Source organism: Neofelis nebulosa, chromosome 16 (assembly GCF_028018385.1).
Source record: "Neofelis nebulosa isolate mNeoNeb1 chromosome 16, mNeoNeb1.pri, whole genome shotgun sequence".
In the NCBI taxonomy this organism is placed as follows: domain Eukaryota; kingdom Metazoa; phylum Chordata; class Mammalia; order Carnivora; family Felidae; genus Neofelis; species Neofelis nebulosa.
This window is the reverse complement of record NC_080797.1, coordinates 60,457,006-60,483,247: the sequence shown is the minus strand read 5'-3', so window position 1 is coordinate 60,483,247 and position 26,242 is coordinate 60,457,006. Positions and strand designations below refer to the sequence as shown.

The window sequence follows — 26,242 nt, the reverse complement described above, 5'->3', positions numbered from 1 at the left end:
ACGGACATCCCTGAACCACCTTCCCGGTGCTGCATTAGGTCTTTCTGTACATCAGCAGGCTAATAATAACTTCCATCCATCTCTCGTGTGAGGTTATATAGTTTCCAGCAAGTGGTTTTCCTCCTCCCCAACCTCCTCCTGCCCCCAGTGCCCCTCTACGAACCCGACCTCCGGGACTAGCCTGGAGTGTAGACTGGTGTTCCTTCGGAAAAACCCAGAGCCCCTGCCGGCTCTCCTTCCCACCCAGATTCCCCGAGAGCTAATGCAGGGCCCGGGGAAGCAGATCTGGAAGGAATGTTGAACTACCGTTTTCTTTTGTGAGCTGGATCAAAGCAGTGGTCTATCTCATTTCCACATACACCTGATATAACAAAGCGGTCTTAAAAACAGAAAATAAAATGTTTCTTTCCCCCTGATTTAGAATTACATGTTTATGCTGGAATAAAAGGGGTCTCATTTATCTCCTTCTCCTTCTGTTCTCTGCCCTCTCTTCTCTCACCCATAAAAGGATTTCATTTTTCCCCCCCGAACAATAGCTACATTGAACAATATATGGTAAGGAAAAGGTTACTTGGGTGACTCACTTAATTTTACAATGCTTCTAGAAGGTGTGGTCAGCTGACCCAAAGGCTGCTGGGAAGTTAGGGACAGGGAGAGGGCCGTTGCTTATGACAATATGGAAGCCATTGAAAGCCTTGTGAAGAGCAGTATCAGTGGCATGAAGGTGGAGACCAATGGAACGTCCTGAAGGATGCATGAATGGGTGAGTGACTGAGGAGGTGAGACAGCCTGTGTAGACAACTCTAATGATGACTTCTCGTCATTTTGACCTCAGTTTAAGTGCCACCTCTTTGGAGTCAGCTAAAGTAGCCATCTGGTGACTATCATGTGCCCATATTTTATTTTTCTACAAAGCATTTACGATCTGATCCTATCTTCTTTCTTTCTTTGTTGTTCTCTGCCTCTAAGACAACACACATATATGATGGTAATGTGGGGTTTTGTTTTTGTTTTTGTTTTTTTGTTTTGTTGTTGTTGTTGTTGTGTGTGTCTCCAGAACCTAAAAGTCTGCTTGGTACCTCATAGATGTTCTATACACATTTGCTGAATGGATGGATAAAAGTTTGGCTATCATGGAGAGCGGAGAAATAGCCCAGTGCTTTTCATATTGTCATACGCCTCCGAACCAAATATTGGGGAACTCGTTAAAATGCAGATTCTGATTCTGCAGCTCTGGGGTGGAAGATTCTGGATTTCCTAAACAGGCTCCCAAGGGAGGCCAGTGCTCCTGGTCCATGAATCACATCTGGAGTGGCAAAGCCCTTAGACCACATTGGGTGTTGCTTGGAATGAACAGGTGAAGCAAAGGACATTAATGGAGCAGGAGAGAGGGGATAACTGTAGAAACAAAGATTTTAGGAAGGCAGAGGGGACAGAATCCAGAGAACCAGCAGAGGGACTGGTTTTTCTTCCTTTTTAAAAAAAAAAAAATTAATGTTTATTTTATTTTTGAAAGACAGAGAGTCAGTGGGGGAGAGGCAGAAAGAGAGGGGAACAAAGGATCCGAAGCAGACTCTGTTCTGACAGCAGACAGCCTGATGCAGGGCTCGAACTCACGGACCATGAGATCATGACCCGAGCCAAAGTTGGACGCTTAACTGACTGAGCCACCCAGGCACCCCGGGACTGGTTTTTCAAAGGCAGAAGGAAACTCCCCAGGAGAGAGGGAGAAGGGGAGAGAAGGAGAGGTAGCTCTCGACTGACGGTGTCTAACTTTTCAGTGAGGTCATCAGCTGAGAGTGAGGGTGGAGGTGGGCTGTGGGAGTTCCGAGAGACCGGCAGCATCCAGTATGCCTTTGCGTTGAGATCATAAATGTAAAGTAAAACCCGTCAACTCTGTGTCATTTTCTCAGCACCTATCTACGTGGGTGCGGGATGGAGAAGGAGGTAACTAACAGGAACTGGAGGAGAAATACCCTGGGTCCCATGCCCTTCGGTGGAATAACTGAAGCGAGGTTCCACATTGGCTCCCCAGCGAGGGGAAGTTCAGTTGCCCATGGTGATAACTTGCTGGGCAAGCTTCTTTCTATGTATAGGCTGCCTTCCCTTCCCTGTCTCACTTCCCTTCCTGGATGTTTTCTAGGATCACCTTCCAAATAAATTACTTGCTCCCAAACCCTGGCTTCCAAGTCTTCTTCTGGGGGAATCCAAAGTAAGATATATGCCATTATAAGCTGTAATGCATCCCATGGAGCAGGGTACAGGCTACTCTTTAGGGGGGGAAGTGTTGTCTGTTCCAGTGCCAAATGGGAGTAGGGGCATCATGAAGGTTGAGAATGACACCTGTGAGTTGGGATCTAAAAAAGAAGCAGAAAGGAACATGGTGCATTTGAGGGTCAGAAAGGTCACTGTGGGGGGCGCCTGGGTGGCTCAGTTGAATAAGCGTCTGATTCTTGGTTTTGGCTCAGGTCATGATCTCACGGTTTGTGAGACTGAGCCCCGCCTCAGGCTCTGCGCTGACAGCGAGGAGCCTGCTTGGGATTTTCTCTCTTGCTCTCTCTGCCCCTCCCACCCTTGCTCTCTCTCAAAAGAAAAAAATAAACTTAAAAAAAAAAAAAAAAAAAGGCCATCGTGGCTGCAGCAGGGGACCGGGGCCATGAAGCGAAGCCTAAGAGGCCAGACCCTGCAGGGTCCTGTAGAACATGATAAGGAGGTTGGCACATCTATGCAGAGAATATAGAGAGGCCATTGAGAGGTCCGAGGCAGCCAGTGACAAGATCAGATCTGCCCCCAGTAAGAAACAGAGAAGGGAAGAAGAGGGGCAGTGGGAGAGAGGAGGTCCAGAGGCCTCTACGGGGACCCAGAGCTTGGCACCGAATTTTGCACATGGTGGAGTCTCAATAAACGTTGGTTGAAGTGGAAGGTAACTATTAACCACATATTTGATTGACCAGAACACCCTATTTCCTGGCCAAAATGAGTAACGGTTTTTCTTAATTAACGGTGTCCCGCTTAACTTTATCAAGCCTTTCTCTTCAGAACAGCATCGATCCAATGACTCCCTTCTACCTTTTCTCATTCTCCACTGTCCTGTGTTTCTTCTTTTCTCGCCTACCTTTTCCTCTACACCTCTCCGTCCCTCCTCTTCCCAAATAATCCTATTCAATAAAGTTCATTATATCTTCTACTCTCCATTTCTTCTTCCTCTCTCTTTTTTTTTTAATGTTTATTTATTTTTGAGAAAAAGAGACAGAGTGCGAGCAGGGGAGGGGAAGAGAGAGAGAGGGAGACACAGAATCCGAAGCTGGGGTAGAGCTGTCAGCACAGAGCCCGATGGGGGGGGTTTCGAACCCATGAACCGCGAGATCATGACCTGAGCCAAAGTCGGTTGCTTAAACGACTGAACCACCCAGGCATTCCCCCCTCCCCCGCGCCCAGTCTCTATTTCTATTAAATGTGGCCTTAACTCTTATCTGTGGCCCTCTTATTCACATGCAGATTCATATTCAGAGATGGCAAACATCTGATCATCAATGTGGTCTCACGTGTGGCCACTGTAAATATATTACCCCAGAACACACCAAGAGATATTGAATGATATGTAGCAGTCAGCAAGTTTAGATTTAGGAAGCGGCAGAAAGTAATACAAGATGGATAGAGGTCCAGGAAGGCGAAAGCCTAGGCTGTAAATTACTCTCCTAGTGTATGTTGTAAATAGTCACAATTGTTCTCTTTTCTCTCTTGTGTTCCTTTTTATAAAAACAATCTTGAAATCCTGGCTCATCCTCTTCTTTAACCCAGCAACTAAAGAAAAAAGACACGAGGTGTCTGAGATTTCACATAACCTTTTATACCCAATATTTTTATTGTCTTAAAAACAAACCTTCAGTAGTCGGTGGGGGTTATGTTTTACACCAGCCTGGGGTGGAGAAGATGTATTCATTGGGCTTTCCGTTTTCACCCTGGGGTCCCCTTTTGGCACATTCACCAGTCACCCCATGCCCCTCACCCTGTGCTCTGGCAGGATTTGAGACATGCAAATTGCAAACTGGTAAATAGCAACTTTGCATATTTTGAATAGAAGGGAACAACACGGTACCACTCATTCCGTTCACAGGGAAATCTGAGATAATGGGAGTGAGAGCAAGGGCAGACCGAGGGTCCTAAGTGTTTTCTTCAAAGTGTTTATTATGCTTATTAAATCTATTGTACAGTGATGAATTAATTTGAATTATTTACATGGTCAACCTTTGAGACAATAACCTGATTTAACCAGACGATGCAAATGTATCATTTCTCTTTGAAATCTAAAAACAGGTTCAAACTGGAAGAAGCATCAGGACTTGTATCTTTTCCTACAAATATTGGTTACAAACCTGTAGTTGTCAGGTTAAATGACATAATGTCAGGAATCAAGAAGAATGTGGGGATGTATTGCTTGGGAAAGTCGATAAACTCCCCTGTGAGAACATGTCCCCTGGACAGCCAACACTTGGGTGACAAATTTCTCAAGGAAGTCTTTCAATTCCATTTATCTGTAAAATATCCTGCACTGTCTGACGTGAGGGTGTTCATCTGCTAACATGTCAACGTAAAAGGAAAGCGACATAGTAAGAATAGTTGGGATTTCATTAGATTATGGGCCTGGTGTCATTTTAGTGAGTTTGGACTTTAGTTATTTTACTACTGAAGCTGTGAAGAATCTAACGTTGCTGTCAAGTCTGAAGTATTATAATCCAATTATTTTTTTTTAAAAACGAGGTTTTCCATTATGACTTGGACAAACATTGTGGGAAAAAATCGGAAATCGTTGTCCAAGCCTATCTTACTTCGGATTATGTTTTTTTTTTTTTCTTGTCGTTTGGGTGTTTATAAGGCATTTTTGTGAACTGCAAAATCGTGATTCTGAAGGTGGTGTCTTTCGGAGGTAAAGTGAACAGCTTGTATCTTAAATATTTTATGAGATCTAGGTATTAGAACAATGTTTCTGCTGCAGGAACACAGCGATCTAGGAACAAAAGAGAGATGGGGCCAAAGAACGGACTGTGAAATTTCTTCAAAATATTAAGTGATACTGAGGCTGAAAACAGGAATGGATGGTGATACAGCAGATTGTTCCTAATAAGGGCTTTAAAAGCCTAATGATTTATTGATTGGGTCTTCACTTATGATGCGCCCCTGACTCTGCGTAACTCTGAGGGCGGATTTATGAGAGTGTACAATCATCTTTCAGCTCTATTGGGTCCAAGGCTAAATATTGAAAATGAATGGAAGGATGGAGGCAATTGTCTGAATATTTCAGGGGAGGAACACCCACACGATTTGTGTGTTAGGTGAAGGCCAGTGTATTAGGTGAAGAGGAAAAACAAACGGGAGAGAGGAAACACTCAAAAGGGAGTTAGCAAAAAACAAGAGAGAAAAAGCCTAACGTCAAAAACCAAACCAAAAAACCCCCAAAAAACAAAAAACCCCCACTACTCCTGTGAAGAAATATCCCCTGCTTCTCTTCTTCTAAAAGGAGAAAAACAGATTCTCAGATGCCACCCGGGAGCAATATTTTCCTCTCAAAAAAGAAGAAAGAAGAAGAAGAAGAAAAAAAAGTTGTCCTGTTAAATCAGCTACACACGGAGTCAGTCTGTGTAAGGAAATCAGCCTTTTCATTACAAATGGGTTTAAAAAGCCCTAGAGAAGGGAGACGTGTACAGAAGCAATATCATCCGCTAACAACCCAACTCTCTTTCAGACAGCTTAGAGATCAGCAGCATCATTGAACAGGGGGTTTGTCTTAAGATAAAGACTCATCTTTCTTTCTTTCAGGATATAACACTTGTATTTAAATCAATTCAGAGAAGCACTTTAGCTTTAAACATTAGCGAGCAGGGAGAGCCTATTTAATAAAACAGCATTATTTCATTTTCAAAGAATGATACCAGCAGTAGCTGAGTTTAAATTCTGTATTCTTTTCCTCAATTATAATTACAGATGGGTCTGAAAAGAAGCATGCCTATTACTGTCATATTTATTCTTTTGACAGGTGTTATGGGACTGTAATTTGATGAAATGACTCAAAACGCAGATTCCCTTACAAATACAATGCCCGTCATCAACACGAGGGGTTTAGGGAAAGTCCTCCAGCAAGCCTCCTCGCAAATCTTGAACACCCCTAATGTTTTAGCAGTGATCCATGTTCAGGAATATGGGGGAGAGCCTGCCTTCGGGGCTTATATCCGAGGCAGCAACAGCCAGAAGGAAGAGTGGGTGTTCAAGGCTGTTAGCGAGGCAGCTTTTTTTTTCCACTGGGCGGGGTCGGATCAGGGAAGGGGCACCCAGCGGGTCTTGCCTGTAGGGTTTCCTCACGAACAGACCCCAGCCCCTCCTGCCGGCCGGCAGAGGGCGCTCCGCGAACAGCTGACGGGCGGGGGCGGGGGCGGGGCCGCGCCGGGCTCGGGGCGCAGGCGCACTTGGGGCTGCCGCGTCCGCCGCGTCCGGGGTTGACGTTGCCCAGTGGAGGCGGGTGAGCCGAGCGGCGCCGGCGGAGGGCGGGAGACGAGACGCGGGCGGGCGGGCGCGCGCGCGCGCGGGCCGGAGCCGCCCGGCGCGGCGGGGCGGGCTGGGGATGGGAGGCCTCGGGCGTCCTCGGCTTTGCGCGGCCTGTGGCCGACCCGCGGGGACCTGCGCGGTCCCCTTTCGCTCCGCGTCGTCTGTCGTGGCCGCGGAGGGCCGGGTGTCCTGGCGCGCGGCTCGCGGAGGCGCCGGGCCCGTCGCAGGCCTGGCGGGCGGCTCGGAGGAGGGGAGAAGGCCCCAGGACTCGGGGAGGGTCGTGGGGCCACAGGGAGCCCAGGGGACTCCGGGCGCCTGTGCGAAACGCTCACCCTCTGGCACACACGTCCGCGCTCAGCCTCGGCTGGGCTATTTTTCGTAAAGGTTTTATTTCTAATCTCTACACCCAACGTGGGGGTCGAACTGACAGCCCCGAGATCAGGAGTGGCATGGTCCACTGACAGAGCCAGCCAGACGCCCATTTTTCAAAGAGGGGGGCGGGGGGGGGGAGGGCTTCGCAGTCCGTCTGCCCCCATCAAGCTCCCCGGGAGCTTTGCTTGCCTGCAATAACCTTCAGGTTTTGATGGATGCTTCTGCATAACACATCAAGTCACGCGGAGGCCAAAACCCCTTGGTCCTCAGGACTATTTTTGTTTTTGTTTTGTTTTTACATAGCCTACAACTCGTTTCAAGTGCACAATTGAATGTCTTTTAGCATATTCAAGAGCTGTGCATCCATGCCATAATCAATTTCAGAACATATTCATTGTCCCCAAAAGAAACCTCTCCTTTAGCTGTCACTTTCAATCTCCCATTTCCCCCAGCCCTAGGCAACCCCTCATCGACTTGCCGTCTCTGTGGATTTGCACGTTCTGCACACTTTGTGTAAGTGGGCTCGTATAATATTTGGTCTTCGGTGGTTGGCTTCTTTCACAGAGTGATGTTTTCTAGGTTTGCCCATATTGTAGCTTGTATCAGTTCATTTCTTTTTTTACTACAAAATAATATTCCGTTGTATGAATATTTTATTTATCCATTCATCAGTTGATAGAATTAATCTTAAAATTTTTTTTTAATGTTTATTTATTTTTGAGACAGAGAGAGACAGAGCATGAATGGGGGAGGGCCAGAGAGAGAGGGAGACAGAGAATCTGAAGCAGGCTCCAGGCTCCGAGCTGTCAGCACAGAGCCCGATGCGGGGCTTGAACTCACAGACCGTGAGATCATGACGTGAGCCGAAGTTGGAGGCTCAACCGACTGAGCCACCCAGTCACCCCAACCTTAGAATTAATCTTAACTCCTCCCCTCCTACCAGGCCTTTCTGGATCTGACCCAGCCTTCCTGGACAGCATTCTGTTTGCTCCTGCTCTCCCCCTTGCCTCAGTCCCTGGGCTCCTTTGGGCCTGGCAGTGCCTTTCTCCCTCAGACCTTCATTCAAACTGCTGTCTGCCTTCACCACCCCATCGCCAACTCCTACTCCTCCTTGAGACCTCAGATTTAATGTCCTTGTCTCAAGAAACCTTTGACCCTTGACTGGGTGAGAGATCCCATGAGTCCATCTTTCAGGGACCTGAATTCCACCTTGTAGTAATTAGTTATAATTGAAGAATTAGTTTTCATTTGACGTTAATGTGTAAGTTCCATGGGTTCAGGGTCTTCTGTTTGTTTCTGGAACAGGTACCTAGCACCTTGCTGGTGCTCAGTGACTATTTCAGTACTTGCCCATGCGTGCTTACTATGTATCAGGCACTTTACTATACTAGGGACACGGTCATGAACAAAATAAATGGACGCCCTGCTTTCTGGAGTTTATATTCCAGTGGGGGGATATAATGAAATATATGTCAGGTGGTAAAGAGTGCCGTGAAGAAGGATAGCCGGGACTGCACAGTGGTCAGGGAAGTCTTAAGTGAGACCTGGATTCATTTGCGGGGGAGCAACATAAATGCTGAGAGTGGTTGGGTAAGGGAAGGCCGGAGGGAGGGAGAGCATGAGAGGAGAAGGATAAATCCAGAGCCTTCGGCTCAGTCATCCTCCGAGATGAGCCCTGTATGTGGGTAGGAGCTTGTTAGGAGGGTGGAGACCTGGGTACGAAGCCCAGCTGTGCTCTCACCTAGTTCTGTGTGAGCCTGAGCCTCAGTGTTCCTCCTCTGTAAAATGGGAGCAGCCGAGTTGTAGATTCAGTAGCCCCTATGGAGTGCCCTGACCTGGCAGATGGATAATCGCTTCCTTCTCTCGCCCTCAAACCACGGTGAAGCGTTGTGGCCTGCGTGGGGGAGGCCACGGCCACAGGGCAGCCTAACATCACAATGACTCACTGCAGGTTGCTGCTTGCTCTGCTCCGACACCGGCATGTTTGCCTTTTGTCTGATTTTTCCAGTTTGCTTTGGCCGGGATAGCTCAGCCGGTCCACTTTGAACTGCTAAAGGCTCAGGGGGGTTGAGCTCAAAAAATAGGATGTTCAGGGTGGTTCGCTGGCCTTTGAGACAGCAGGTGTGGGAGAATGAGCTGAGGATCCAGAGCCAGGGATTCAGGGCCTGAGTTTGAGACCTGGCCCTGCCACCTGCTGGCTCTGTGATTTCAGGACAGCCCCTGTCCTGGCTTTAGTTTCCTCCCTGGTAAACGGAGATCAATCAACACCCATGTTTTGAGCTTCTGTTATGTCCTGGGCACCGTTAACCGTGGAGGGATGACTCCTGTAATACAGTCTGTGTCCTCCAGGAGCTTACAGTCAGCAAGGAACAAATAGGCAGCTAGAGTAGGAAAGGGTATGATGTTCAAGCACCTGATAATATGTGGCACTACCGTGCTGGGCACTGACGTCAGCTCGAGTGATCTTTACAACCCCCTCCTCCCCACGAGGTACACATCTTGTTCTTCAGTTTACAGAGGAGGCCGCAGAATATAGAGAAGTCAAACAAGTTGTGCAGGATCACGCAGCTCGTGAATGACAGAGGTAGGCTCCTAAATCAGGGTTGTTTGTCATCAAAACCCTCTCTTCCATCACACCGAGATAAGTGTGAGACCTTATTAGAGGAGTATGGGCAGCATGGGGTGTGAGCCTTGAGGGGTGACATGGGAGCTGAATCTGTAAGGGTAAAGAGGAATTCTTGAGGCAGGTGAAGGGGGAAGAGAGGTGTTGACGAGCACAGCACATTTCAGAGATGCTATTACCAATAGTTACTAAGCGCGTTGTATGTGCCGGGCGGTTTAGGAGTTATTTAATCCTTACAACGATTCCATGTAGGAAATACTGCCAGTTGCCCCATTGGCAGATGTGCCACTGCCTCCAGGGTGGAAGCTGAGAAACTTGCCCGGGTCCCACAACTGGCAAGTGATGGAGCTGGGATTTGCACGCAGACTGCCTGATCCCAAAGCCCGTGAACTTCGCCCCGCAGTTCAGCGTGTGGCTAGAACGCAGGGAGTGTGGGAAGGACAGCAGGAGATGAGCTTGATGAGAGAAGTTGGAACCAGATGTCGGAAGGTCGTGGGTAAAGAACACTCTGCAGAGGTTTCGGAGCAAGGGAACAACATGGTGTGTGTGTGTGTGTGTGTGTGTGTGTGTGTGTGTGTTTAGGAAGTATCCTTCGGTTGGACTGGAGAGAGAGATTCGGATAGTCTGAGCAAGGCATTGTTCCAAAGCTGAGAGCCAAGGTACTGCCCAGTTGCAGGACCTTGAAGGAGTGGGGGAGGCACTGAGGACCAGGAGGGTGAGGGGAACAGAGGGTGGGTCTTGAGAGCCTCGACCACGTCCATGTCGGAAAGGGACTAGAGGAGCAAGGACTGCCGCCCCGTTTCTAGCTCGGGAGAATGCGCATGTGCAAGCCAAAGCCCCGGTGGTGGGGGAGCAGAACCACTCTGCTTCTGTAATTGCGACTTTCCCCATCCAGAGAAATAATTGCATATTTAAACAATGGCCTGTGCAGGCTTAATTTAGCCTTGTATCAGTGCCCAATAGGGCATAATTTCTGGTCATTTTCTGTAGTTCCATTCTTTTCTTTTTTTAAATATATGACTTTCCCCCACTTATTTTTAGGTGCCCTTTGTCAGGGCACAGGGTAGCGAAACCGACAGTGGGGTTAAATGAGGCCATAGGCCTGTTTCTCAGCCTCTGTACCAATGATACCACTTGGCTCCCAGGAAATTCCCTTTGTGGCTTTATTTTTCACTCTTTTCCTTTATTCTGTTATATTCTCCTTTGGGTTTCCTAACCTAAGAGCTTTTTTAGCATTTCCTTAGTTGCCCCTTTTCTTTGTCTGTGTAATTGACATCAGCCTTGTGACTTTTTTTTTTTTTTCATCTTTGTGCCGCAGGAAGCTATAGATGGTGTCCTTGGGTTTCAGAAAAGCACAGAGCAAAGTTATATGAAGAAGGTTGAAAAAATAAGTAGTGAGTAATAGCACGGTCAAGTGCTTTCATGAATGCAGACCTAGTCCTGAATGAGCCCCAGGAGGGTTCTCTGTGGGGTCCTTAGCCCTGACCCAGGCAACGTTTTGTGGATGGCTCAGATATGGACATAGCTGGTGTTAGAAGCACGTAGGGGCATGGGCTTTGGAATCAAACAGACGTAGGTTTGATTCCTGACCTTACCATCTAATTAATAGCTGTGTGGTCTCTGGCAAGTTGCTTAACCTCTCAGAGCCCCAGTTTCATCATCTATAAAATGGGGCTAATGATATGTACCCCATAAGATCACACATGTAAAGCTCCCAACACCTACCTCGCACATATTGATCACTCCCTGAACGGTAGGTAGTAAGACGTGTCATCAGCTGTGCAGAGAGCTTGAGGTAGGACAACTAGGTAACATGTCGGGCTGTTCATCTCTGGTCCCAGGCCCGAGTCCAGAGCCACACACATGCTAGATGCTCTGAATGACACTGTATGGGTGACTGACACAGCTCACTGGGGCTAAAGTCTCTCTCTGTGTCCCCCATTTGTGCCTGGTATGTGATTGTTTCTGTGCCTTTATTGTGCCGAATTGAGTTGAGTTGGATAACAGACAGGATCACGTACCCCAGAGATTGTGGCAGATGACGACTCTGGACTGAACTAATAGAATACAAGGTGGGAATTTAAAAACAGTTCATGGAAAAAAGTTTCCTCTGAGCTGAATGCCAGGGGCACATGGGGGCCTGAGCAGAGAATGCAGTCAGCAGCATGCCTTGAACTCCCAAGTAAAGGAGGTGACATTGCCACCTGAGCCCCAGGTGGTCAGAACAGAGCTGGCCAGAACACAGGGAAACCGCAGCTTTTCCACTGGACAGTATATCTAAGAGCGAGATCAGTAATGAGGGTGTGTGTGTGTCCAGAGGAGGCTGAGTGGGAAGGGGAAGCATTGGGAGAGGCTAGAACCTTCAGGGTGGGTATCTTGGAAAAGAATGGCTACAGGGCTGGGGTAATTGGCTGAACAGTGACAGACTGGACTTAGGGGCCAGTTAGGGAGACTTGAGCCCCAAAGGGCAGAGCTCAGACCAATGACTGGAAGTTTACAGAGCAGATTTTAGCTCAGACCTGAAGGGACTTCGTGACAACTCTGGCAGAATGGAAATGGGGAGCTTGGACTTGGGAGGTCATGAGCTCCCTGCCATGAGGGAGCGTAAGGGAGAAAAGCTGGATGACTCCCTGCCAGGGATGTGGAGAAGAGATTTTTTTTTACCCTGGATGGGAAAAGGTTGCCTTCAGAGCTCTGGTTTTGAAAGACTCCCTACTTTGGATGATTTTTCTGCTCGTTCAGTTAACAACTTTTACCGAGCACCTCCCATCAGTCAAGCCATGCCACCTTAGGTATTTTTATAACCCTTAATTCATTGAAGGCTACAGGATGAATAACCAGAACTCGGTTCTGATTTGGGAAAAAGCTAAATACATTTCACCTGCTCTTCAGTTTGATTTCAAAGAGAAAAAAAGATGGTTGTTTTTTTTTTTCTCTCTCTCTCTCTGATGTCGGCAGAGGTAACTAAAATCAATGAAATCCATAAGCCTCTGCCAGTCTCAGTTTGCACGACCAGCTTCCTTCAGCAGGCCATTTTTATCTTGGGTAGAAGCCTCGAACGGCATCATAACATATTGTTTTCCCTTCTGCTTTCCCAGGGGCGGAGAAGGGCCGGGGAAGAGGGCCTCCTGTTTAGTGACAGCATGTGTGCTGTCTTACTTAATCCTCACGTCAGTCTTGCCATGAGCTGGGGCCCGTGTTTTCACTGTTCCACCTCAGTCTTCAGGGTGCGGGAAAGTTGACTGAAGGTTGTTGCGGGGGAGGGAGGGTTCGATCTGACACCCTTCTGTTGCGTGACCACTGTGTGCCAGGCACTCTGTGAGTAACAAAGCCACTCCAGGAAGAGAGTAGAGGGCATGGGGAATTTGGTTGCAGATGGGATAGAGATTGGCAGTTGACTGGGGAAAGCCTTGAACACCCCCCCCCCCGCAACACCACCACCCTACACACGCATACTGATGAGCTTAGACTTTGTTCTGTGGGTGCCATTAGAGGATATTAAGCAAGACACTCATAGATGAGATTTTTGCTGTTAGTTGCTCCGTTCTGGCTGAGTATAGGGAGGGAATGAAGAAGAGACATGTCAGAAGGGCGTTGGGTTAATCCAGGAGGGAGGCTCCAAGAGCCTAGAAGAGCCAAGGGAAAGGAAGGGCCCCTTTCCTTTAAGAACTCAGGGAGCTTAGGGGTACCTGTGTGGCTCAATTGGTTAAGCGTCCGGCTTCAGCTCAGGTTATGATCTCATGGTTGCGGGTTCGAGCCCCGCGTCGGGCTCTATGCTGACAGCTCTGAGCCTGGGGCCTGCTTTGGATTCTGTGTTTCCCTCTCACTCTGCCCCTCCCCTGCTCATGCTCTGAATTTCTCTCTCAGAAAATAAACATTAACAACAAAACAGAACCTCTTCAGGGAGGTTGGAGCACTGGAGTTAGGGGCAGAGTCCACATCTCAGCCCCACCATTTCCTAGGTGTATATTCACGATCAGCCTCAGTTTCCACATCTGCACAATGGGATGATAATGTTTTTTCTCAGAGGGTTGTTGTAAAAATGTCTAGCACCACGCTTAGCACATTGGTCAGCTCTCAGGCAAGGATGAATTTCTTGGGGGAAAGGATTTGAGGATATTCTTACCTGGTGGCCTCTCCAGACTGAATGAGGCAGGAGGCAGAAGCTGCCTGCAAGTGAGTTGGAGGGAAGCTGAGGGGACCGGAAAGGCTTGGCACAGATGGGTGGGGAAGGGGGGGGTGTTGCTGCTGGAGGTGATGGGTAGGAGTACCGGGGGCCTGGAGATGCCGAGGTTGCTCAGCCAGCAAGCATTGGTGGGGGTGTGTGCTTGGTACCGTGCCGGCACAAGAGTTTGTGCCGGGCGAGTTTGATCTGGTTGGGGAGGGTGGGGAGACAAACACTCGGAGCCCCGGGCGATACCTGGTGACCTGAGCCGCCACAACAGGCTGTGGGCAAACAGATAAGGGAGCAGAGAGTCTGTGTGGGCGTGAGAGGGGATTGGAAGACCTAACCCAAAAGAAATTTCCTGGAAGAGTGTTAGGGACTCACACAATCAAGGGAGAAGGCTGGAGAACTGGGCAGGCATCTCGATGTTCCTGGAAGGCCAGGAGGCAGGAGCCACAAGGACAGTTCAGAACAGGAAGCGGCTGATCAGGGCACACCATTGCTGGGATGCATGAACTCATTTTCAGGCTCTGTCTAACCCTGTTCAAGAACCCATCTCCAGAGGTGGGGAGCACTCACTTGGCCTCACCTGGGTCTAATGCTCTCCTTGTGGCCAGGAGAGATGTCTCAGCAGACCAGACTCAGTGGGAGGAAGTCATCCCCTAAAAGGAAATTGGTGGGGCAGGTGGGGGGGGGGAGGGGAAGGGAGGGAAGCTGAGCTTAGGAAGAGTAACACCCACGTGGACCCTGGAGCCAGACCTCCCCGGGTGGAAATCCTGGCTTCTGCACTCATAGCTGTGTGTGACCTTGGACAAATTTCTTAACCTTCTTTTTGCCTCTGTTTCTGTATCTGTAAAAGGAGAGCATAATGGTACCTTCTTGTAGGATTGTTGTGAAAATTAAGTGAATTCGCGAGCATGGTTTAGAATAGTCTCTATCACGTGATGCATGTTCAGTAAGGCTGTCGTAGGAATAACTGTATGTGCTTCTTATTATTATTTGTTGTCAGCACTAAAGGAACTACGGGGGTGTGTCAAGGTGCCTGGCAGGTGGAGGAGTGATGGGGAATGAACCTGGGCGGGTAAGAAGGCTTCAGGAATTGGTGTCAGCCTAACAAGTTTAAGACTTTATCCCCTAGGTAAGGGGAAAGCTGTGGAAGAGTTTTTCTAAAATAACTTTTTGTTTCAAAGAATTTCAAAATATAGAGAAGTCGAGACAGAGCGCACTGTCCACCCTTACCGCTGCCACCTGAACGCAATCTTAACGTTTTGCCACATTTGCTTTTCCTTTCTCACCCTACCTTTTCTCGTTTTGTGTTGTCTTCTGGGGAACCGTGTGAAAGTAAGTTGCAGACATGATGACACGTGTCTGGATGCTTCCTTCCACTTGCTGAGAATGAGGACGTTCTCCCACACGACACATTGTCGTCGTACCTACGAAAATGAATAATCGATAATCAGAATCATGGCGCGTCCAGCTGTGGGAAGATTTTAAGTTGAGCGTTAGACAAGGCACTGTGGCCGCATGTGGAGGGTGGCTGAAAGGGGGCCGAGGGCTGGTAAATACCCTTCCAGTTATCCAAGTAGCAGATGATGAAGACTGAACTAGAGTGAGGTGGGGTGATGAGGGCTGTTTGAGGTACCCACAGGTCTCCCATTGAACATGGTAGCAAGGATGCTGGGTCAATGAAGGCTTCCGCGGGGAGGTGCCAAACCTTAGAGCTGAGTGTTGAAGGATCCGGAGACCCGCAGGGAGCAGATGGTACGCAAGAGTAGGAGAATTCATTCAACACGTGAATATGGAACATCTACTGTCATGGTTATGTTTATGTGTCAAGTTGACCGGGCCATGGGGTGCCCAGTTGGTTAGCCAAACATTATTCTGGGTGTGTTTGTGAGGGTGTTTTTGGATGAGATTAACGTTTAAATCACCAGACTGAGTAAAGCAGATTGCCCTCCCTAATGTGGGTAGGCCTCATCGGAGCACTTGAATAGAGCAATAGTCCAGAATAGAACAATAGACTGACCCTCCCCTGAGTGAGAGAGGATTCTCCTGGCTGATGGCCGTCAGCCTGGGACAATAATCACGTGAGCCAATTCCTTATAAATAATATACATATATGAATATATCTGTATATATTCTCTCTCTATATTCTATTGGTTCTGTGTCTCTGGGGAACCCCAGTGCACCTACTAAATGCCAAGCATTCTGTCACGGTGCAAAGACTGTAGCACGTGAACACGACACAGGCTGTCGTGGAATGTGCCACCCAGAGCTCAATTTGCCTAGACGCTGCAGTGAGTGATAGGAAATGTGATGAGGGGTGGGCAGGGGCCAGATCAAAAGGGGCCTTGGAGGCCATGGGAAGGAGTATGGATTTTGTTCCATAGGCCAGTGCTTTCCAAACTTCAGTAGCACTTTCATGATTTTTTTTTTTAAGTTTATTTGTTGTGAGAGAAAGAGAGGGGCAGAGAGAGAGGGAGAGGGAATCCCAAGCAGGCTTCTCGCTCACAGCATGGAGCCCAGTGTTGGAGTTCCGTCTCCCAAATAGAGAGGTCATGACCTGAGCTGAAATCAAGAGCCGGATGCTTAATAGACTGAGCCACGCAGCCACCCCCATTTTCATGATTTTTGCCATATCCACATTGCAACTGCCTTCTGACTTGCTTGATAATTTTAAAATAGTGTTGCAGGGTGTCTGGGTGGCTCAGTTGGTTAAACATCTGACTCTTGATTTCAGCTCAGGTCATGACCTCACGGTTCGCGAGTTTGAGTTGCACGTCGGGCTCCGCACTGACAGTGCGGGGCCTGCTTCGGATCCTCTGTCTCTCTTTCTCTTTCTCTCTCTCAAAATAAATCAGCTTGCATGATTTCTCTCTCAAAAATAAATGAACATTAAAAACAAAAGCTAAAAAGTAAAAATTAACGAATAAAATCAGTTTTGTGCCCGTTCCTTTTTTAAACTGTCTTAAGCCACAAAACCAATGACATTATGGTATTTTTTGGTCATTACACATGAAAACAAATATAAAATCATCACAATAAAAAGGTATCGGTCCACATGCTGCCGAAAATAATTTCACATTTGCCATACATTTTGGGAAAGTTGTCATGAGCGGCAGGGGCAGGGGTGGATATCAGATCAAGGGTTTTCGGGCAGGAGCATGCCATGTTGAGAGTCATGTTTTGGGAAGATTCACTGACTGTCAAGTGGTGAATAGATTGGAAGATAGGGAGGCCTGCTGGGAATTCTGGCAGTTGCCCACGGGAGCTCTGATAACAGTCTGAAGCATGGATTATGCAGTGGGAACAGAGGAGGGAGCAGATTGGAGGGGGCATTCAGAGGTGGATTTGGATAAGACTTAGAGACCGTGGCATGGGATTGAGGCAGGAAGACGAGGCTAGGTTGGCTCAGTGCTGGTTTTGGGTTGGTTGCCTGGTAAGACCGAGGTACCATCACAGAGGCAGGGAGCCTAGGAGAGGCCGAGGTCAAGAGCAAAGAGCAGGATGTGCCAAGCAGTTGTTTGGGGCCCCAGGGTTTGACTAGAGTTTTAGCGGCGATGCTCTGGAGTTCATTGCCCCTTAATAGCCAACCCACGCTTTAAATTAAATTAAAACATTTTTAGTTGAACTCTTCTGAGTGGACCCACACATGCATTCTCTGCTACTTATTACTGAGAATGACTAAGTATTATAATTGAGCTGAAAATAATCTCCCGCCCATACTTGCTGGGTTGGTTTCTAAGTATTGCTGGGGTTTTTAACTACTGAAACAAAGTTGTGCTCTTTCCAAATGTTAATCTGGAAGACTGCAGATGGTAACCATCTGTTCCACGACTAGCATTTTACAATATTTGATTAGCACTTTATATAGTTTGGGGAAGCCTGCCAGTGGAGTCTGCCCATCAGGTGGGCACTTTGACGTTATGTCCTCCGTGGTGGCCCTCGAAGGTCTTTGCCCCCACTGTGTGGGGTTCCCCTGTTTTTTGGAGACTTTTAAGTGCAACTAGTCAGACTGGTGGGTTGATATTCATGGCAGGAGGATCTTAGGGGCCTTGCACCGTTCGCACTCTTCCTTAGAGCTGGAACCATCAGAGCTCATCAGGGGAGCAGGATTTGGGAGGGTGGGATCTGTCCATCAGTTAGGGCTCTGGGTGCCAGGTAACAAAACAATAAACCCAAGCTGCTTTGGTAAAGGGGATCAGTTGGCTCGGACCCTTTTTTTTTTTCTTTTTAAGTTCATTTATTTAGAGAGAGAGAGAGTGAGTGGGGAGGGGCAGAGAGAGAGGGAGACCGAGAATCCCACACTGCCAGCGCGGAGCCCGATGCGGGGCTCCAACTCCCAAACCGTGAGATCATGGCCTGAGCCGAAGTCTGATGCTTAACCCGCTGAACGACTCAGGTGCCCCAGCTCAGATCCTTGAAAAGTCTAGAGGTGGGACTGCCTTCAGGTGGATGGTCTTAGGGTTCAAATGAATTCTTCAGACTTGGCATTTCCGCTCAGCCTGCTGCCGTGTGGCTTCAAGAGGAGGCAAGAGCGAATCCTTCCCGCAGCAAGTCTGGAGGGAAAAAAAGGAGGCCTTTCCACTCACCCCTGCAGAGGTGGTAAGATTCACTCTGACTGGGCCAGCTTCCATCATGTGCCCACATGTGGATGCAGAGCTCTGATTGGTCGGGCCTGGAGTGGAGCCCTGTCCAGGCCTGGGTGCAGAGGCCTGGGGAGGGGTGGATGGCCAGTCACACATCTGGGCCTCTGGCAAAAGGGAAGAAGGGTGGGTGCAGACAAGCACCTGTCCATCCCGGTGTCATGGCAGAAGCCCAGAGGAGCAGGGGCATTGGCAAACTTAGCTGTGGAGACAGGTGGTTATTGTTGCCAGGAAGATAATATGCTGGAAGTGGAATGAAGGAGCCTCTGAAACTAGCTACTTAATGAATTCCCTTTCTTAGTTTAAGAACCTGTGATAGATTTAGTATTCTGTTTTTTTGTGTTTTTTTTTGTTTTTTTTTTTTGTTTTTTTTTTGTTTTTTTTTTTGTTTTTGAAGGGGAGGGAGTTGTCTCTCTTCTTTCCATGTCACTTTGAAACTAAGGGCAGTCACTTAATCTTGGTCTTCCACCTCTTTCGTTTGGAACATAGTGAGCTTCCCTCTCGGAGAGGGGAGATCTGTACAGAGGAGATAACAGTTTCCATTCAGTCCAGTTCGACAAGCAGGGCACGAAGCCCCGGGGCCTGGGCTAGGCTGCACGGGCTTGGCAGCAGATGAATCCTCAGCCGTGTGGACAGCACTGTAACAGCTCTAGAGCAGGGCACTGCAGCCTCTCAGGCCGGGACAGTCAGGAAGGGCTTCCCAGAGGAAGGGACACTGAGCTGGACCTAGAAGGATGGACACGAGTTCCTCGCATGGAGGAGGAGGGGAGGGGAGCTTGACGCGAAAGTGACGGCAGGTGCAAAGGCACCAAGAGGGTGCCGATTTGGGGGAGCTGGGAGAAGTTCCATGGGGCTGACTGCGAGATGAGCCCAGGACCCTGGTTCCAGAGCACATTCTGGCATCAGGGTGGAGGAGACTGGAGAGTGACAGGCTGAAGGCAGGGGCACCTTCAGGGTGAGATGCTGTGGTAGAGGTCGAGGCAGGAGCCTAGCAGGTCTGGGCAAGCTCCCGGGTGACGTCGATGCTACTGGTCCAGGACCACACTTTGAGTGGCGAGGCTCAGACCTCTGGACGTTCTCCCCTCTGTTGCCTGTAGTCAGCTCGTTTCTCAGTCTTGCAGTGCGGGGTCTTCCTGCTTGTCACCCCTACCCTGCCCGTCCGTGGCACCTCGTCCCCCACCAGCGGAAGAAGGCGCCAGGATGAGGCTGTGCATCTCCCCTCTGAGGTCCCTGCGGGCCTGCTCCGGGCTGAGACTTCTGCAGGACGGAAGGCCCAGCCTGAGCTTGGGGTCTGGGCTCTGTGGAGCATGGCACGAAGGCGACCTGGCCTCCACGTTGTATCAAACCCGCTTCACAGAGCCGTGGAACGTGGGGGGTCAGGGCCAAGTACCGGCTTGATGCCTTAGAAGCGATGCTTTCTGTGTCTTCCAGGGACCGAGGGTCTGGAAGATGGCCCCACTCCCAGGGGCAGAGCTGGTCCAGAGGCCACTGCAGCTCTACAGATACCTGCTGCGCTGTTGCCGACAGCTGCCCACCAAGGGCATCCAGGAGCATTACAGACATGCGGTCAGGCAGGTGGGAGCAGTATGTACTGGGCTTGAGATGGGGGGGTTCCCATGATAGGGGACCCATCTCAGGGCTGGGGGCAGGGAGCAGGGTGCAGGGATGGTCTCTCGGGTGGCAGTGAGGGGGAGGGGCGGCAGTCTGGTAAGAGCCACCAAAAACCACAGCCCAGCCCCTCTGATTTTCGCTCCAAAACCAGAAGATGTATCATCCAGCGCCTCAGCTCTGTACCAGGGCTCAAATAAGGCAGCTCAAATGGATACTCAAAATAAAATATGGGACACGACATCATGTTGACGGGCATTCCTGCCAATAATGCACAGCCTGACTTTACTCAGGAGAAAACGTCAGGCGGATCCATAACGGACGGGCCATTTCGCACACAACTGGCCTCTGCTCATCCAACCAATGTGTCAGTGTCATGAAACACAAGGAGAGCTGTGCTTTCAAGGGGACGAAAGAGACACGACCGCTCAATGTAATGCGTGGATTGGATTCTGGACCAGAAAAAAACAAAACAAAAAACACAATGATTCAAAAGGACGTTATCGGAGAAATTCGTGAGATTGGAATTTGGGCTATTGATGAGAGAGTAGTATAATATCAATGTTGAGTTTTTTGGATTTGACTCCCACGGTTATATAAGAGAGAATCTCCTTGTTGAAACACACTGAAGTGTTTAGGGGCTCGGGGCATGATGTCTGCAACTTTTAAATGCTCCCCCCCCCCCGCCTCAAATGGAGCACAAACCCATAAAAAAAGAGCATGATACAGCAAATGTGGGGAGATGTTCACAATTGGTGATTCTGGTAGGGAATTCATTTGTATTCTTGCAGCTTTTCTGTGGGTTAGAAATGATTTCTAAATAAAAAGTTCAGAACTAAACTGAATGCAAATAGCATGTGGAAAGCATAGAAAAAATAGAGGTAGCAACAGACAGGCTGTGGAAACATGGAGGAGGGCGCAGCTGTCTGTCTGAGGGCGCCACGGAGGACTTCCCAGGGGCGAGCGTTTGAGATGCTCCTAAAGACCAATCGGAGGATGTGTGGGGTCGAGGGTGACCGGGCAGAGAGGGTACCAGTTCTTTGTAGAGGGCCCTGAGTGCCACACCAATGAACTTGAGCCTCCCGTTCCGTCTCAAGGGTGAACACGTGGCCGGGAGCAAACAGCAGCCCTGCATTGCTCTGCATCGGGCCTGGCTGGATCTTCCAGTCACCCTCACTGCTGCCCTTCCCTCTGCTTGGCCTTGCAGCACGGGCCAGGGGAAGCCTGGCTATTGTGGAGCCTGGTGAAAGCGGCTTCCTGGGAGGAACAAAGGAAACCGAGGGATGGAAGTTTCCCTTGGGCCCGTGCTGCCTGATAACCTTTGGGCCCAGCTTAATTGGGGGTAACTTGGGGGCCAGGCTTCCATTTTGTAATTGCTCTGCTGGCCGGAGGACAGGCTGTGTAGCTGAATAGACCAGGATTTAAATGCTGGCGCCATTGCATGGTGGCAAGTTGGGGTGTCTGAGCCTCTGTTTCCTCATCTCTGGGTGGGATCGTCATAACGGTCTACGGAGGGGTAAGAGCGATATGAGTGGAAAGGGGCCGCAGCGGGTCTGGCCTGTGACTGGTGCTCTGAAGATGCTGGTCCTGTGAATTTTGCCTCGTCATCTTTTTTTATGCTTCAACTTCCAGAGTTTCCGGGTTCATTCAGATGAAGACAGTCCTGAGAGAATCCAGCAGATTATTAAAAGAGCCATCGAAGATGCTGACTGGATCATGAACAAAGTAAGTGCCCGGCTCCCGGCTCTACCTGCCCAGCCTGCACGTTGATAGCTGTAATCTCTGTGACCACCAGGGGTCGCCCCTGCCCCACGGTTGAACCCCTCCCCGCTGGCCGCTCCCCTCCTCCAGAAGCCCAGAGGTGATGACAGGTGCCTTGCTGGTTGCATCTGTTTTCTGCAAGGAGTGGGGTGTTCTCAATCCCTAAAGGCAGACAGTGCTGAATAAGCTGCGATGGTGGGGCAGGAAGAAGGAAGAGAAAGGTCTTTGTGATGCCTCAGATGCGAAAGCTTTCTTGGGGAACAGTGAGTTCCCTGTGTCCGGGGTGCTCACACTGAGGCAGGGCCATTGAGGAAACATCCAAGTGTCGATTGGGGTAGAGGGAGGGGAGTCAGAAATACAGACTAACTTGCTGGTCCTTACACATTGGTGTTAGAACAACCCCCCCTTCCTTCTAAATCACAGTCTCGAGATCCAGGGTCCAGGATTCTGTTTGGAAACTCAGTGATTGGACTAGATGGCTTCTGAGGGTCCTTCTCTAGCTGAGATTAAAAAAAAATTTTTTTAATGTTTATTTATTTTTGAGAGAGACACAGAGACAGAGAGTGAGTGGGGGAGAAGCAGAGAGAGAGAGGGAGGTAAAGAATCTGAAGCAGGCTCCAGGCTCCGAGCTGTCAGCACAGAGCCCGACACGGGGTTTGAACCCCCGAACCGCGAGATCATGACCTGAGCCAAAGTTGGGCACTTAACTGACTGAGCCATCCAGGTGCCCCCCCGCCTGGTATTTTTTTTTTTTAAATATTTATTTATTTTTGCGAGAGAGCATGAACTGGAGCAGAAAGAGAGGGGAACAGAGGACCTGAAGCGGGCTCTGCGCTGACAGCAGTGAGCCTGATGTGGGGCTCGAACTCACCGACCGTGAGATCATGACCTGAGCCGAAGTCATGCTAAACCAACTGAGATTTTCTTTTCTTTGAACAAGACTCCGCTTAAAGATTAGGATGGACCTTCACTTCTAATGTTCCAGTGTCTTTCTTATGCGCCGCTCCACCCCCCCGCGCCCCCCCCCCCCCCCCCCCCCCCGGCCACCGCTGCCAGCTTCTTATTCCATTAGAGAGGAAAGGCGGTCCAGGTGCCGACTAGGGATTTCACCGTCTGGTGCCTGCGGTGCCCCCTCCTCCGAGAAGCCCCTGCGGGAGGCGGCTGAGGCCCAGATGGGTCTCGGGATTTCCCGGGTTCTCCCTCACCCACTTCTAATGATCTCTCTGTCTCACAGTATAAAAAACAAAACTGAGACTCTGGGGCCTGCAGAACGAAGCTGTCCTAAAGACACTGAAGTTGAGAGACCGTCTCCTGGAACTAATCAGCAGCGGCAGTTCTGAAACATCCATTGGCCTTGCTGGCTGAGAGCAGGGAATGCGGGGCGGCAGAAGCTGACGTTTGCTCAGATGGCTCCTTCTGCCACGTCCTGTGTCCCCAGCATCCTCGATGTTTGCCTTTCCTGCCGGTTACAATGTGAGATTTGGGGAGAATGTGCTTCGTCGCTTTGCTTTGAACGTGGTTCATTTTTTCTGGACGTTGTCCTTCGAGACTCAGAGGGGGCGTCCCCTCCGATGGCAGACATGCAGAGGACAGGGCGTGGGTCTTAGAATCAGTCGGGTCTGGGTTCGAATCTCAGTTCTGCGGCTTGTCAAGGGCGTTGCTCTTGAGCTCAGACTCCTCCTCTGTCAGGATGAAATACGATGAGGCTGAAGCACCGACTGCAGGACCTGGTGCACAGTGGTGCCACTACATGTCCCCCTGAGGAGGCCATCCTGCGCCGCCCCTTCCTCCGCTCCCACGGTGCTCACACATCTCTCTGGCACACTCCTCGACGGGCCTTAGTTGTTTGCGGGCTTGTCCTGCCCTGCTTGTTGTCCCTGAACCCTCATGGGCCCACCGGGCCTAGCCGTCTGCCAAGCGGCTACTCCTCCTGGCCCTGTCCTTCCTTAAAGTCCTGGTCCTTGTCCTCACGGAGTTTCTAGTGTCCCTGAAGTGGTGACACGCAGGCTGCACGGAACAAGGAAGAATGGCAAGGCAGCGACGGGAGATACCGAAGCGTGCAGGCTCCTGTGAACCTGTGACCTGCCCCAATGGCCCTGCTTTGCCACCGTCTCGGAAGGAAGATGGGAGGCAGGGAGGACGGGAGGGAGGTGGGGAGCAAGCATTCCTGTGGGTTCTGGCAAGCCTGAAATCCGTGGAGAGACAGGCTGTTCCCAGTTGGAACACATGGAACGCATCCCAGTTCCACAGACGTTGCTCTTGGGAAACATACTTGGCCTAGTTCAGCCTTGGTTTCCCCATCTCCAGTGGAGGAACGCCCACGCCTACCTGCCAGGGCTGCAGTATGGAGTCCTGAGCTCTGACATGAGCCAGGTGCTTCACACGGAAGCTGGCTCGGGGAGCTGGCTGCCTGCCGTGGCTCGTTACCAGTTAGGGAGCCTTGCTTCGCAGATGGGGAGATGGAAGCACGGACAGGTTGAGCCCCCTTTCCAGGTCACCTGGCGGCTAGGCCAGGTGTGTCTGAATCTACGAAACACCGCAGGTTTGGGAGGGAGAGGGGAGCAGCAGAGGGAGAGAAGGCGGCCAGGAAGGACTGAGAGGCCAGGCCAGAGCAGAGAAGCCACATTGGGACCTGAGTATCGCCCAAGGACTCTCAGCAGAGGGACGAGCTAGCATGTTTGTGACCCTGCTTCGTTTTACGTCTTCAAGTGACTCGGATACATCAGTATGCGCTTGACTGAGCAGCAAATAAGGAAGTAAATATATCCGTTTTTGAAAGCTCCGGGGTCTTGAATGTTATGTTCATTCATTCCCTAAATGCATGCTGTCCCTACCGTGTGCTGTCATACTAAGTATCGAGGACTTAGAGTCAGGCCTATAGAAAGCTGCCCAGGAGGGGATTGTTCTTCAGAGGGGATGACCAGACGCTGGTCCCACTGCCGGACAACAGGTGATGAGAGCAGGGTGAGGAAAGCCGAGGAGTTTCAGGCCAGTGCCACACCCGAACCGGCCTCCTCCCCCTGTGGTTCAGCCCTTCTGAAATCAGGGGGCCCATCCTTGGTCAGCAGGGGTGTGTCTTGATCACAGGAGTGAGGTTGGTTGTATCCCAGGCCTTTCGCCCGCAGGAGCTGTGTGAGTGAAGTCTGGCCAGGGTTTGGGAGAGGATGAGCGTCCCTTGCCCTTGACTGGCTCCATGGCGGTGGACCCGTGGCCTTCAGTTCACTAGTTGGTGCTTGGTCCAGTTGTGCCGACTCCCCCAGGTGGCAGACAGTGGGTGCCCAGCTGGCCAGGGGCTGGCCTGTCAAGGGGATGGGTCAGCTAACAAGGGGTTAGCCGCTTTCCACCCGCTGAGCAGGTCAACTGACGACACACACCCAGGAAGGGCAGGTAGAGGAAGCAAGATACAGGATGGGGTGAACGTGGCAGGGCAGGGAGGCAGGGCAAAGTTGGGAGTGGGGGCACGGCGGGCTGCCTGGGAGAGCCTCTTGTCCTCCCTAGCCTTCCCGTCTTCTGCCCTCAGACTTCCACCCCTGTGATCCCTGCGCGGATGCTGTGTTTGGGTGGGCCTGAAATTACCCAGGGCCCCGGCTCTTAAACGCACACAGCCAAGGGTTTACAGGGCAGCCGCCAAGCAGAAGGAAGAAGGACATGAAGGCTTGTCCCAGAGGCGCAGGTAGTGTGAGCTCCAGAGCCAGACAGATCAGAGTTAGGTCCCAGCTGTGTCACTCCATAGTGCTGGGACCGGCCACGGCCCCTCACTGTTGTCTGCACGTTCCTCACCTGCGGCGGCCGCACATCCCAGAGGTGGTCAGTTAGGATGGTGCGCGCAGGTGGGCGGCCGGTCCTGTGGCCTCCTTCTCCCATCTTCCGTTCACCCAGTCACGACCCTCCTCTGAGGTGGGTCTGCATGTCGCCCTGTGCCCACCGTATAAGCTCAGCGCCAGCGGGAGGGCGCCTGGTACCTGCTGTCTGCCCCTGGGCTGATGCCTGTTTGCACTTCCGCGGCTTGACCGGAGTGCATTTGTATTGTGAAGTTCCGAGGTCTCCGTGAGCAACACAAGGCTGCCGCTGTTAAAGGACATCGGTTCTCCTGGAGGGACGGTCACATCTGGAAGCTGATGCCTGGGGCAGCTTTGCCACCAGCAGTTCCTCCTTCGTACCAAGCCTACCCTGCCCTGTCTGGTTTTATCCCCCCCAGCTCCCCCCACCCCCCACAGCCGTGCCTACCCCCACCTTAACCGAGCACCTGCTTTGTGCACAGCCCTGTGCTAGGCAGGAAGGCACGGTCCAAGGTCTGGACAGATAGGGGTCACCGGGAGGTTGAGTAAATGCGGCTTCTAGAATGTTCTCACAACGCAGATTCTTTTATTCCCTCTCTCATTATTTCCTTGTATGTGTATTTTTCCCTGGAGGTTTCCATGCTTCCCCTGTCTCTGGATGAAAACTGGCCTAGGCCTCAAAATTTAGGGGCCAGTCTTAGGTTAAACCCGAAGTTGCGGTTACTGTTCAATCGTAAAACAGTGCCAT

General features: G+C 50.4%; 1 protein-coding gene across 3 annotated transcripts; it reads left to right on the top strand.

The window, feature by feature from the left end:
• Window positions 1-676: 676 nt before the first annotated feature.
• LYRM9 (LYR motif containing 9) lies at window positions 677-24,497 on the top strand. Of its 3 annotated transcripts, none has more exons than XM_058703529.1 (4): window positions 677-763; window positions 19,778-19,921; window positions 21,587-21,679; window positions 22,950-24,497. In XM_058703529.1, exons 1-4 carry the CDS (start codon window positions 752-754, stop codon window positions 22,965-22,967), a joined length of 267 nt encoding a protein of 88 aa, XP_058559512.1. In that variant the 5' UTR covers window positions 677-751; the 3' UTR covers window positions 22,968-24,497. The 3 variants fall into 3 exon arrangements, with proteins under 3 accessions (XP_058559512.1, XP_058559513.1, XP_058559514.1); XM_058703530.1 differs by lacking the exon at window positions 677-763 and adding an exon at window positions 6,420-6,514; XM_058703531.1 differs by lacking the exon at window positions 677-763 and adding an exon at window positions 7,402-7,425.
• Window positions 24,498-26,242: the final 1,745 nt, after the last annotated feature.

Coding starts and splice junctions, on each gene's coding strand:
- LYRM9 (XM_058703529.1), top strand. Junction 19,922..21,586: donor ACAGACATGCGGTCAGGCAG/GTGGGAGCAGTA, acceptor TTCAACTTCCAG/AGTTTCCGGGTTCATTCAGA.